The sequence below is a fragment of the Chaetodon trifascialis genome, chromosome 5 (genome assembly GCF_039877785.1).
Source record: "Chaetodon trifascialis isolate fChaTrf1 chromosome 5, fChaTrf1.hap1, whole genome shotgun sequence".
Taxonomy (NCBI): Eukaryota; Metazoa; Chordata; class Actinopteri; order Chaetodontiformes; family Chaetodontidae; genus Chaetodon; species Chaetodon trifascialis.
The window spans coordinates 26,225,661-26,240,284 of NC_092060.1; the positions used below are offsets into that span (position 1 = coordinate 26,225,661).

Sequence of the window (14,624 nt, forward strand, 5' to 3'; positions counted from 1 at the left end):
AGCTTTTGCATTAAAAACAAAAACATTTTATATTTTCATAATGCTGCCAGTCACTGAAAGGACTGAATAACATTAGCTTCTGCCTGCATCCCCCTCGCTAAATTAAAGCATAATACCGCTAAAAGGTGAGTGGACAGGCTGATAGATTTGAAAAGAAGGGAAAAGTAACCTTAAAATAATAAATAATCCTTAAACAACCGTGGTCATTACTGTTAACTTAGCTGAATACCTTCTGCCTGTTTATCATTTCATTCCTTATAAAGCTGCTCTTTGGTGGGAAATCACTGAATAGAGACAGAAAGGACAAAACCATACATTAAATGCAGGTTTTTCAAAACTTTACTGTTTTGCTTCACTCTCACCGCTCTCATAGCTTTATTTCTGGGCACATCAAGCAGCTGTTTTCAGCAAAAAACCCTCCAAAATCAGCACCAAATCACAGTCAACAGATGGTAGAGACCAAACACAGAGCTAAAGGAGAGTGAATGTTGGATTTACATTAATCAGGGAATGATTATCCACTCTGTCCCTGCTGGATGTGTGAATAAGCAACTGTTGGCTAACACCTGTTGTGTTTACGTACATTTGACGTACAAACTACATTTGTCAAAAACACAACTTGTATCTCAGGAAACAAGCCAGTATCACATGCCATCCAGGTGTTTCATGGCTGAAGGCATAAAAAACAGTATAAATGGATCTTTGAAGTATGTTGGCACCCTTCACCAGTCGCTCCACACACTTTTTAGACTGGTGAAAACATCAGGCCGGGGATGACCTTCAAACTGAAGTATGGTTTGAACATTTCCTTCTCGTTCTTTCCTCGAAAACCTTTTCTAGCGATCTTGAGTCAAATCTATTAGAAGCAGCCTTGAGAAATCAAATATTTCCATAAAATGTGACATCCATCGATGTTATAAGCTTTGTGTTTTCCCTCAATGTCAAAGCAGTGGAGTTATATATATATGTACATGTGGTATATGTGGGTTATCAGTTTAGAATTGGTATTGGGTAGGGTTAGGATCCAGTCATTTTATGAGGTTTCATTCCATCCATCCATCCATTATCTATACCGCCTATCCCTTTCGGGGTTGCGGGGGGCTGGAGCCTATCCCAGCTACAATGGGCGAGAGGCGGGGTACACCCTGAACCGGTCGCCAGCCGATTGCAGGGCCACATGAAAGGACAAACAAACATTCACACTCGCACTCACACCTACGGACAATTTAGAGTCATCAATTAACCTAATGAGCATGTTTTTGGTCTGTGGGAGGAAGCCGGAGTACCCGGAGAGAACCCACGCATGCACGGGAAGAACATGCAAACTTCACACAGAAAGGCCCCGCCTGACCCGGGGATCGAACCGGCAACCTTCTTGCTGTGAGGCACGCGCACTACCTGCTGCGCCACCGTGCAGCCGAGGTTTCATTCATTAAAATCAAATATATTTTGGGTTAATTATTTCATTTAAGAAGTTTGTTTTCTTGGTTTTCTAATTAAGATATTCATTGTGTTCATTGTGTTATTGTGGTTTTATTATTAAACTAAGATTCACAGTCCTTTAAAGAGTTTTAACACAAAATGAAAATGAAAGGATGGCAAATAAATACATTAAAAAGATATGGTTTAAATATGATATCCTCCATTGTGTGTACTTTATGTGACACTTATTCACACAATCATCTCATTTCACCGTGTTGGTCCGGTAACGTTACACTGTGCATGGGATGCTCTGAGAGCATGTTCCCAGAAAATCATATGAAGAAAAAAAAACAAGGTCTCTGGTCAAACAATGAGCGTCAGTCACATCCAGCAGGATGCTCGGACAATAGACCCACCTTTTTCCTGGCCCTTTCCCATGGTTCCTTCCAGGCTGCACTGTCGCTCTGATAACAGAGGAGACAGACGGGCCTGTAGTCCGTCTATGTCCTGTTGTTCTCTCTCCCCGATGTGGTTAGATAGTCCGTCCTGAAGCGAAGAGGTCACAGGCTGGATCCTTGCCTACAGCTGATGTGCTGAAGGGTGTTTGAGTGAGACGCTGAAACCTGCCTCGAGGATTGTTTTTAAAGGTCCGCTGTGTGAAATTTAGTGGGACCTATTGCCAGAATATGGCAGGAAGGCACTTTAATACTCATAAGTATGCTTTTATTACTGTATAATCAACTGAAAATAAGAATTGATGTGTTTTCATTACCTTAGAGGGAGCGGGTCCACCATATTGCACCGCCGTGTTTCTACAGTAGCCCAGAACCAAACATTGAGTTTTCCAGGTTTCTTGGCCACCGTAGGTTTTCCTACACTCATGGAAAGACAGGGGTGAGGTGAGGGTCCTGGTCCTTTAAAACATTTTCAAACAGTATGTAGACTCTGACATTATGCTGCAGTTTTTTATGGCATGGACAACATATGCTGTTTCTCTGTGCCCTCTACATTGACACAGGTAATTATTTTTATCTGGACTGGTTTGCTTGTCAGTGCCTTCTCTAAACCATCACACACAGTTGGGAAAATGAATCTGTTTTATGATCTGACAAAGCTATGGCAAGGTTTGGTGACGTTTAGGCACAAAAACTACTTAGAAAGATTGTGGTTTATGTTAAAATTGCTTCTTTGTTAAGGACATTTCGCCATCATGGCTTCAATAAGGACCACTCGGTTAAGGTTAAGGGATGACTGTAGTCACGGTTAAAGGAAACCAAAACTGAATTCTATTGGTAGGAAATGGGAAACAAATGGGTCTCTCCTTTTAAAGTCCAGTGTTTTATTGAGCCATCCATCATCCACCACAGCCTCGCTTGGACATGAACATACGCCGATTTTGGGGATTCGATGAAGTGAGTAAAGCTGTCATGTTTCTCGGGGGGGCAGCCTCGTTTTTGCTCTTGATTGTTCCATTTCCAAGAATTGTTCGGCAAAGTTCGTCATTATCTCCTGCATATTTTGCAATTGCAGTTTCTAGCTGAAGTGCTGACAAGCTACAGGAATGTTTTTGTCAAGAATATGATAATTTTTAGTTGAAAGTCCTAATTGTCCATCATCCTATACTTTTCCTTTTCCCTTCTCTGTGCTGTTTAAACTGGAAGGGGGTGGACTTCATTTCCATACAGACACACAACAAGCTGGCCCAAAGAGATTTACTCTAGTCCTTTAAAATTGATTTGCTTTGATGCCACACAGCTTGTAGAGAGCAGTGTAACTTGTGCTGTATACTTATATTAAAGCTTAGAATATTTCATCATTGAGCAGAAAAAAGCGCAGCACAAGATACAGTGAACATGGGGGAGACACACTGTACTTCAGATTAGTTTCACCAGGAGCCAGCCTCCGCTCGGCGCCGGTTTCTGGGTGTTTCGTCATTTTGCTGATCAGCTGTTTGAATCCTTGATGTAGTTTAGTGTTTTTCTTGTTAGACAAACTTAACTATTCTGAATAAATAATGAATGGACAGAATATTACAGGCCTGAATGTTTTCATTTACTTGTTCATGTTCTTTGTACAGTTGCTGAGCATATATACTCTCCTCCAGCAGCCGTATCATCCAGGCATGAATCTGAACTAACGATCATTCAGTCAGTCAAAAGCTCTTTGCCGAAACATCCTGCGTGCAGCCAACTGCCTGTGCTACTGAAGTGTCATTAAGCAAGACTCTGGATGCCCAACAGCTCTGGTAGCATTGCACTGAGAGGATCTAGAAATTTATCATCATCATTCTCATTCTGGCACCTAAAAAATGCTGGTTTGCAATGATTATTGTAGATCATGCTGCCATTCACAGACTAATTTCTAATCCAGTGGTTTCACATTCACTGCTGCTCTCCACTTGATACATGACATTTTTCTCTTTTGTCAGTAAAAAACATGTTCGCAGCGTTACAATAACCAGGCTTTAACACAATTAGGAACAATAACTGCTGTACAGTTTGACTTTATTCACCAAGATAGTTATTATTATTGTAGCAGTTAAAAATATTGTTATCAGATGAACCAAATATAAACATAATATTGTCAAGTAATAAATAAGAGCTTTTTACTCTTATATTTATCTTTAGCTTGTTTGGTGTGTTAAAAGTAGGAGCTAACTATAGTGACACCAGAGCACATTCACTTAAACCAAACAATATGTGGGGATGTGATGAAATCCAGTATTGATTGAGTTTCTTGTTAGGCGTTGGGAGGAAGTGTGCCGTGTGTTGATTGTCTGCAGGTCTAATTAGCTCAGCGGTGGAGAGCACGGACTGGATGGGAAGTGTGTCCGAGTCAACCTGAATCCTCACCTTCCTTTTCATTTTAATTTCTCATGGGAGAAGTAAAGAACTTAACTTCCTTGCTTTGTTATTCATGCAGTTTGTTATTGTTTTTGTTGTTCTCATCCTTATTGATGTTTGTTGTCACTTAACGTGGTGCCATAATTGTGTGTTTCTGCTGGTGATATTGACTTATTTCTGTTTGCCCTCATTGAGATGAGGCGTTTATGGATCTCTGCACATTTCTGTTTTCTTCCTCTTTAATTGAATTTGTATGTTGAGCTGGAATTAATGATTGTGTGACATTTGTTTTGATTATTCATTGAATAGTTTTCATTTACAAAACGTCAGAGTTCTCAGAGAATCCACAGTGATATCTTGAAATAGCCTGATTTGTCTGACCAACAGTCCAAAAACCCAAAAGTATTGAATTTACAACTGTTTAAACAGAGAACAGCTGCAAATCCTCTAATCCAGTGTCTCTCAAAGTGAAGGTCAAGACCCCTCAAGGGGCTGACAAGATAAATCTGAGGGGTCACCAGATCATTAATAAGTAATAAATCTGCTCCATAAGATTATATTTATTTATTTATTTGTCTTTTTTGTAAAATATTGGATAGTTTTGCCTCTTCAGGACTCTAAAAATGATCTAAATTAAACAATCTGAATGCTTGCTGCATTCTTGAAGAGCCCACACCTCATAGAAATCTGTAATGTTTGATGAAGGGTCATGACAAAGTTTGGAACCACTTCCCTCGTGACTTCACTGATACTAAATGATCAAATTATCAGAACTGTTTTCAGTTTTCTGTTGATCTGGTTGATTAACAATTTCAGCTCTAGTTATTTGCGAGCTGTTCTTAGGAATTTAGCTGAAGTCCCACGTCAGCCAGTTAGTGTGTATCTTGATCTTGTCCTTCAGCAGGACAGTGATATTAAAGCTGTTGTGGGGATCAATCCTACGACCTCCTGGGTGAAAGCCAGTAGTGCTGAATGTATCCTGAAGTCATTGTAGCAGCTCCTCTGCATGCTTCCTGCATTAAAACAGCAGACAAACAGCTTCTGTGCATCAACCTTAAATCTATACTGTATCACAAACAGCGGCCTCTGACTGCTGCTCCTAGCTTCTGACACAAAAAGAGAGAGAGAGCAGGAACAAGTAAATTGGCAGACGCGCAATTAAACGTGGGAACTTCTCCACTGACTTCATTTATAGAGAGAAAGTTCATTCCCGGTGAACGTGCTGTGGCTGTTCAAGGGCAATGACTTTTTTCCCCTGCTGCATTCATTTGCTCCTCATTTGCATAATGCTTGGCTGGTGGCTGTAATGTGGCCAAATGCAGCAACATGTTAAGTTTGCATTCGATAAAAACACTTAAGAACCGAGAGGATAAACTGCTCTGATATCAAACATTAGTTTGCACCGAGTCTGATATGATTAAAGAGGTGTTGTCTATGTAGTCTAAAGCTGTAGTTCGTGTGCTTTGTCATCCACAGGACCCTTAAATAGAAACAGTACCTGTGGGACAGAATTCATAATGCAGTGCTGAGAAAGCCATGAAATTTCTTAGTCAAGCCAGTGTTACGTTCTACGCTTTTATAGCACCAACATTAAGGGAAGCGCTGTAACAATTATTTTCATTAGCTCTTTTTAGAGTGATTGTTTTTTTATCTGTTAATGATTAAAAAGAATTAACAAAAGAACCCAAAAGAGCCCAAGTTGCTATCATCAAATTGCTTTTGAGATGGATATTCAATTTACAGTGATGCAAAACAGCAGCGAAAGTAGCAAATCTACACATTTAAAAAGATAAATCCCGGATTTTATTTTTTACATTTTGCACTCAGATTAATCATCTGTGGGTTGACTGATTGATGAATCAAGTAATTGTTTCAGCAACTGAATTAGATACTAAAACCTCTTTAATATTCTTTAATTGGGATTAAAATTTGAATTAGCGTTGGAGATTTTCTTGTGAATACCTAATCATGAACATTTCTGACATAAACTGCTGCAGCAGAGTGTTTCCTCTGGTGAAGGCGCTGCCACAAAACTCAAGATAATCATGATTGTGGAGAGGAGGTGTGACTTTCTCTAGAAAAATAAATAAATAAATAGATTTATTAGACTTCTATTTAAAATGTTGCACCTTTCAATGCCTCTCACCATGCAATCAACCAAAAGCCACCTTGCTAAAGATCCTTTTGAAACATCTAGAGAGTCTTTGGTTCTGTTAAGTTGTTATGCTCCTCAGTAACCTGAGGCTGTTTGAATCTTTGACAACAGTAAAACTTCCTTGGCCCACCAGTCAACCGGGCTACATGCTATTCAGGAGCTGAATGGGGTTTCAGACATTGGTAATTCTCCAAGGTCAGGCCCCAGACACGCCTACACTCTTGGAGGCTTTTCTGCCACAAGAGGCTGGAAGCAACGAAAAAAATACAGACTAACAAAAGCTTGCTGGGAAAATGGTTCATGTTAAACATAGAGACATTAGTGGTTTATGGACTGTTAGATAGAGTGAGGGAAGAAAATGGTGATCTTCTTTTATGTGGCTGCGTGAATGCACACAATATCTATGCAGTAAATAAAGATGTATGTACTGTGAGTACGCACTGCTGTATATGCATGAGTATATTTGTGTATAGATGCATATACTGTATGCCGGGTGCAGTTGTGTGCTTTTAGATCCAGTAAAACTTCTTTGTGTTTTCTGTTGCCATGTGTCATCTGCCTATCCATCCTGTATGGACATTTCTATATGCGTGGACTTAACCCTCAGCTCTGTTGCTATTTACTGAGGATCCTCCTATGCTGTCCCTCCAATCCTCTGGATTTCCCATAAATCCCCGGGGCCTGGCCAGCACTGGTGATTTGTGGTCGCCTAGTGGGCAATTGACACATTGATAAATCCCCCCCAGATGAGGTGCGATCTGTTTGAATCAATAGAGCCTTATCGGCTGACGGCCGTCACGGCTGCGACCGTGTCGGTTCACCTCGGGTCCCTCGGAGTCGGCCTGATTTGTAGCATTTGACAATAAACATTGTCACGGCACGTGGTTCGTCAGAGAGTCCGCGGGTGTAAATGAAAGCAGGACGTTTTCTGTCAGCCAGCAGCTGCAGAGAGGACGGGAGACAGACAGAGAGAGGGAGCTGGATGTAAAGAGAGACAGGCTGAGATTAAACAAAAAAAGGCTGATGGGATATTGGAGGACAGAACAGTGCAGCCTTCTGTTTTCGTAGTAAATATGTATCATTTACAAGTTTCTAACCTGCTACCAATGACAGAATAAAAGGAAAAGTCCCAACATTTCCTGCAGTAAAAGAGGGATTGAAATTGAAGACAACATCCACGGCACCATGAGCCTCCAGTGTGGCTTGTTCAGCTTCAGCCAGAGGATTCATATGGCTTGTGTCCACTGGCTAGGCTTTAGCTGTTCTCCGGCCCGTCTGGCTCAGATCCAGCTTCTCCTCTGTCTTTAGATCCGGGCCAAACCTGGCCGGTCCACGGCTCAGCCAGCCACGTTTTACAACTTGGCAAGACGCTGTCCAAAAGCTGTCCAAAAGCTCTAGTTTGGAGAATTAATGGTTACTGATTCTAAATAGACTGTCCCCTGCATATAATGGAAAGGTTTTGAGCAACATTTAGCTTTATTAGCTAGTGCTACTAAATGCATATTTAATTTACAAAATAGGTGCTTTGGAGGACAGCAATGAAACTGCCAAGTGCCATTTGTTTTATTTTGTGAATGCTGAAACTAAATGCTGTTCATGTCGCATGGAATGTGCTTGTTATTTTCAGATTCCTCTGTTGTCTGACTGGGAGCCTTTTCAACAGAGACACAAACTAAACCATATCATCTATGGTTGGACCCTGCTGACACTGCTGTCAACTCTGCTCTTTGTGAAATACATGCTCTTTTTGGGTGGTAGGCCTGAGCCAAATATCTGTAGACTGCCAGAATGAACTACATAGAGTTAGAACAGAAGATATTGTTTTGTGAAAAGGTTCGCTTTCAGGAAAATGCTTGAAAACACGTAAGAGAGAAACAATTTTAAAATCATAGTAAAAGTGAGTCTAAGATATCATACTGGAAAGCAGCGGTCATAAGGGGAAGGTTAACTAACCCTCTTCTGTAAAACTGAATAAGAGGGATTTAAGCAAGACAGTATTCTGTAAAACAGAGAAGTGGGAGCTTAAGTAAAACACTTTCCATTAAAACAGTAAGAGGAAGCTTAATGAATACCAGCGTCTATAAAACAGAGAGATGGGAGCCCTCAGGATGACAGCACTCAAAAAAAAAAAAAAAAAAAAAATTATCTCCGGCACTAAATCCAGGCAGTTTAAGTCAAAATTGGGATCACACTTTTCCATGAAATCATCTAACCTGTTTTAGTGGGAATAGAAGTTCAACAGTCAATCAAGTGAAACACTTGATTTTCATGTTGTCAACAAATCCCATGAAAGCCAAAACAAACAATAAATGTACCCCACTTTCAAGTATTGTCTGTGTATCAAAGCCTGAAATACTGTATCTTATTATTCTGTGCCCTGGACAACATACTAAGAACTTTTACTTAAGTAAAAGTGGTAGTACTACACTATAGAAGCACCACAAGTACAAGTACAAGTACAAGTCTTGCATTCACGTTTATGTAAGTAGAAAATAGAAAAAAAAAAATAGAAGGAGCAAAATACTAAATTATTATTACACTAACATCATCATAATAAAAGTATCAAAATGAACTACTAAAGTTGTAGGCGATTAAGTAGCTCTTGCCACCGTCTAACATTTTAATACTGGATTATAATTACTGATACATTGCAGTTGAAGCAGCATTTAAATGCAGCAGCAGGTTGAGGTGGAGTTTAGTTTAACTGCATACTTTTGGTGTATCAAATTTGATAAGATCTGCAGATCTTATGTACTCAATAAATGTGTTGTTTTCATGTTTATCCAGTTCATACTTATTTTATTAAGATAATATTATGCGGACCCGTTGCTATCTCATGAATGTTGGAGCTTTTATTTTGAAGGTACAGTGTTGGTGAAGGTTCCGAAAAGAGGCTGTCGAAGAAAAATGTCGGCTTTTGTGTTTGAAAGTGTCGTAGTTAGTATTTGTTTGGCGCCTGACTGATAATGGCACAAGGTTTGTGAGTATTTCATTTGACATTGTACTTGATATTCAGTGATATTTTTAACTTTTTTTTTGTAGTTGTAAAGTTGAGAGTTAAGTGCGTGTGAGCTAGCAAGATTGCTATATTAGCTCAGTGCACCGCCGTTTCCGTAGTGTTTAACGGTCAATTAACGTTTGCTAGCCAGACGAAAACTGGAAGTGCATTACGTTAGCTAGCTACAGTAACGTTTTAAAAGCAAAGTATTGTTAAGTTAAATGGGTTAAAGCTGGATTTTATGTGTGATATTGATGCCAGTTTTTCCCATGGTTTTGTTTTACTCATTGCATTTAAAATATTCACTTAACTACTTCAAATTGAGTTTGGTAGCTAGCTAGCTAAACATTTTGACCTGAAGGACCTTATTGTCATTTAGTCAGTTGACGTAGCGTAATGTCAGTTGAAGTAGTGTAATGTAATGAAGTAGTGTAATGTTAAAAAAGGGGTAATTCATGATTGTAGTGTAAACAGTTTCTCCAGTTGGGACAAATAGAGAGATTGTTTTGGCCTCTCGATGGGATTTGTTGATAAGCAGAAAAATATAGGACAGTAACAGCCTTATCCTTTAATGCTAAATATAGAGGGTATTTGTCACAACAGTGGTTCTAATCTCTGTGTTATGTTACTCTTATTTTGTGTAATTAGAACCAGTTCAAGGAGCAGAACATAGAAATGAACTACACAGAGCAGGATAATCCATAGTTGCACAGTGAAATCATAGAGAGCTGCTGCTCTGTGTGTGTGTGTGTGTGTGTGTGTGTGTTGTTCACCATTTGCTTGGCTGTCAATCCCAGGAGTTCCCGCCCCCTCATGGTACTAGATTATGGGTTGAACTCAATCTGAATGCAGAGTAGCACTAGTCTGTTTCCCTCTCTCTCTCTGTCTGTCTGCTTAGTCCTGGTGTGTCACTCATCTCCGTCCATCTCTCTAAAATAGATGTATGCACATGAAACAGACAGCACACACATGCTGGCTGTTCACACCTGCTGATTCTCACAGTATGACACAGCCAGTCAAACACACACTCAGACAGACACACACGGCAGCTCATGCAGTTGGTTCCCAGTGGACAGCTGGTCAGCGGCACATGCGCATACACAGAGACTACCCTGGCATGCATCCACACATCCATTTGTTGTGAGGGTGGATGATGTATTTTTGAAGTGTTCCATCATTTAAACAATTACACTGAGTGACCTAACGGGAGCGCTATAATTACTGGTTTCACACCACACATGATGATTTCATTGAGCAGTCCAGTTTTTGATGAAACTTGGAGCACTGGCACAGTTAAATGATGATGGATTTACTAGTAGTAATCATGTTGAAGGGACAAGGATGATCAGATGTTTCAGACTTGAGAAGGCTATAACTGCTGTAATGCTGCTTTTGTTTTCACAAAACTGCAATTTGCTTTATTTAAACATCAGCAAAAAGGCCATACATTTGCTGCATTGAGCTTCTCAGATGTAAGGATTTCCTATTTCTCTCTGTTTCATATCATTGTAAATTTGTAAAAAATACAGACAACAATTGTGATGGGCATGTTTCACCCTTATTTGAGATTTTATAGACCAAGTGTTGAAACAGTTGGGATAAGGATGTGTCCTGCAGTTTCCAGAAGCTTCTTTGGGGGAGGAAATTTATTTGATCAAAACAGACTTTTTCTTTATCCTAACAGAGGCAGCATGTTGTCACATAAAATTCCTGGTAGAAGTCTGGAAAAAAAAGTATTAGATTTGGATGAAAACTGAAACATCTATTTTGAAAACTTGTACTCTTTCCATTAAGGGACAAATCTTCCAAAATACCTCATAATTATTAAAACTGCTTTTGGTGTGGTCCACAGTTCATCTGATTGGTTTGCCTGCCAAAAGACTTCCCCACTAAGTCATGATCACCTATTGATTGGCCAGCTGGATGAGGGTCCAGGTCTAGGTCTTCTTAGCAGCATCTTTTCCTCTTTGCATCAGACGCATCGTGCTTGAGACACATTGACCTGCGAGGCGCTCCGGTTGCTGCTTATTGAGCTTGACACTGCTCGATGGTGACAACGGTAATTGTCAACATCTGGGAAGTGCTTGCCGTCCCTCAGCCCTGTGCAGAATGAAACGTAGTGATCTGTCATAACGTGTCAGAGGAAATTAGCATCAGTCAAACATCAGTGGGTGGAGGGGGGAGAGCAGGGGGAGTGGAGGTTGTCCCGCCAACATTATCTGAGGTTTTCATGAGGAGGGGAAGAGGGTGAACGGCCGTTTAGGGAGTAATTTCAGGGCACAGAGATTTACATGTATGCATTTCCTCAGAGAGTTGCTGTCCCTGCTCTGAGAAGATGACTGCTGTTTCTGTTGTTGATCACAAATACTAGCACTAGTACTACAATTATTACTGCAACTAGTATTGATATTGTTAATATTACTACTATTACTGTTGCTTTTACTAAAACTGCTAATATCCTACTGCTAGTGTCACAACTACTATTACAAATAATACAATAACTGTACAGTGTGATAATAATAATAAACTTGATTTGTATAGCACTGTTTGTAAAAGACATGTAGCTCAGAGTGCTGTGAATCATGTGCACCAATTGCTTCACATGAAAAAAGACATCCCTTTGTACAGTTACTATTGTTATTGTTACTGTTGTGTTGTTGGTGCCACAGTTGCTACTAGTACATCCATCCATCATCTATACCCGACTAGCCCTTTCGGGGTTGCGGGTGGGCTGGAGCCTATCCCAGCTGTCATGAGGCGAATGCAAACTTCACACTGACCCGGGGATCGAACTGGCGACCTTCTGTGCTGTGAGGCACGCGCACTACCTGCTGCTCCACCGTGCCGCCCGTTGCTACTAGTACAGTGTTTCTCAATTCCGGTCCTCGGGCCCCACTGCCCGGCATGTTTTAGATATTTCCCTCCTCCACCACACCAGATTCAAATGATCAGCTCATCATCAAGCTCTGCAATGGCCTGATAACAAGCCACTCATTTGAATCAGGTGCGTTGGAGTAGGAAACATCTAAAACATGCAGTAGTGTTGCAACCAAAACGTCTTCTGCTAGTAATATTAATGCTACTAGAAATGCCACTACATCTGCAGTTACTACAACCACATCTACCAGTACCGTTTTACTAAAGCTGCAACTACTCCCATTGATGCTATTACTTTTACTACTATTAATACCACTAGTACTACAACAGGTACCATATTTGTCCATAACTGTTGGTATTACTGCTCAGACTACTCTTACTATTACCACATCTACTCTTCGTCTATTATTACTGCTTCTATTAGTGATACTGTTTCTAATAGTCTGCTATGACTGTTGCTATTATTACCACAACTAATACTCCTGTGAATAATATGGTCACTTCTCTGCCACAGCCAAAATGATAACATTCAAGTGTGCATCTGTTTGAAACATTTGTTTATTAATACATGAAAGGAAATAACTATAAACCACCACAACCACTACTACTACTACAGTAAATAATAATGATACTCATAATAATAATAATGATACAAAATACAAGATACAAGCTAAAGGTATCTCCAGCTGCTGTAAAAAGTAGAGGATGCAGTGAATTATAAAGCTGTTGGACCTCAGCTAGTAATTCAAAGTAGTCGGAGCCTCAGGCAGGGCTCTCCCAAAGTCCAGGCTTAAGAAAAGTAAAGGGTGTTACCAGGCTTTGGTTTTACATCGACCTGTATGGGAGGCTTAGGCCAGCAGCCAGCATCCTTTTTGGGATCACTTTTTTAAACCTAAGTTGTAGACACGTTTTGATATGCTTTTAATTCATTTTTCTAGCTGTTAGCCTTTTGTTCTTATCCTTCATATTGTGATGTCTTTTTATGGCCCTGTCATAATTTGTTTTTGTATTTGACTGTTTTACGGTCCATACTTGATTGTTGAAGCCCTTTGTAAACCCTAACAGTGATTTAAATAAAGCTCATAAAATTCACTTTAATGAAAAGGAACAAGCAAGCCAATCTACAATAAAGGGAATACTTGCCCTGCACTGCTGACTTCATGTTGTATATCAAAAAACAATGTTCTTTTTTTATCTTGTCTCAAAGAAAAGCCTGCATGGCCACAATATCTTTGTCTTATCAGAATGAATCAATATTGAATTTATGTAAAAAAAAAAATGCAGCAGCACAAGAGCGACAACCTGGATAAAGGAAATTCGCTGGGTTATTAAATAATAGAAGAAGAGTTTCATGCCGAACTAAAACAACTCATGGTTGTTTTAGATGATGGAGGGCACACCTTTTACATATTACATATTCTGTAATTTTAAAAGTTAAGCTAAAGAAAATGTAGTGTTCATGTTGGTATGACAGTTTTCTTCTTTTTGTCCTTCAACAGGAAAGTGACAGTTTGTGGTGGGATGCCTTTGCTACAGAGTTTTTTGAGGAGGACGCCACTCTCACACTGTCCTTCTGCCTCGAAGATGGACCAAAGAGATACAGTAAGAGGCCCATAGTATTTCTGAATACCACAAATAATGCAATAATTACATTTTAGAATTGTGAATAATTGTTTTAGAAGAAAAAGTCTGTTAGCTCAGCTGAAATATATTATTCTTTATGTGAGTTTAAATAAGATGCATGAGCAGAATATCTTTGTTTACTTTTTATTTGAAAGTGAAAAGACTCCGCGCACACCATCGCTTACTGATAGTATATGCATTAATGACGTTTCAGTCTGCACATCCTTCATGAAAGGCAATGAAATGGAGGGGGTGTAATTTGGTATTTCCACTTTTCTTCAGTGTGCTTTGTGTTCATCCAGTTATGTTATTGATTTCCTACATTTCCCAGAATTCCTTTAAACACCTCTAAGAAAAAAACTGTTAACCTGAAGAGGAAAGAAGAGATCTGTAGCACTGAGTCAAACATTTTTGCATTGTGTTTTTACTTGCTCCATCTTCTAACAATAGTTTTCTCTTATGTATCTGATTGCTGCACATTTGTACACACCACACATAACTTCTTGTAACCTCTCTCTGAAAATTTCATCTCAGGCCTGTACTGTGGCCTGTGCTTTTTAGATAAAGATGTAAATGTAAACCACAGTCTTGAAAATAGACCAATTATTGGGTATATCTGTATTGAGAAACTTCACAAAACATCTCCCTTTGTACAAGATCACAATGCCACGACAATGCAACGACAGTATGCTGCTATCTAGGCATT

At 39.7% G+C, this 14,624-nt stretch overlaps 1 protein-coding gene across 6 annotated transcripts in view; it reads left to right on the top strand.

Annotated features, from left to right (window-relative positions):
- The window catches only part of ldb2a (LIM domain binding 2a), an 88,153-nt gene that overhangs the window by 8,386 nt on the left and 65,143 nt on the right, over positions 1–14,624 (top strand). For all 6 annotated transcript variants that reach the window (XM_070962824.1, XM_070962825.1, XM_070962822.1 and 3 more), the window contains exon 2: positions 13,795–13,897. In XM_070962824.1, the coding sequence (XP_070818925.1) occupies positions 13,795–13,897 (103 nt within the window). The remainder of the gene's footprint in view (positions 1–13,794; positions 13,898–14,624) is intronic.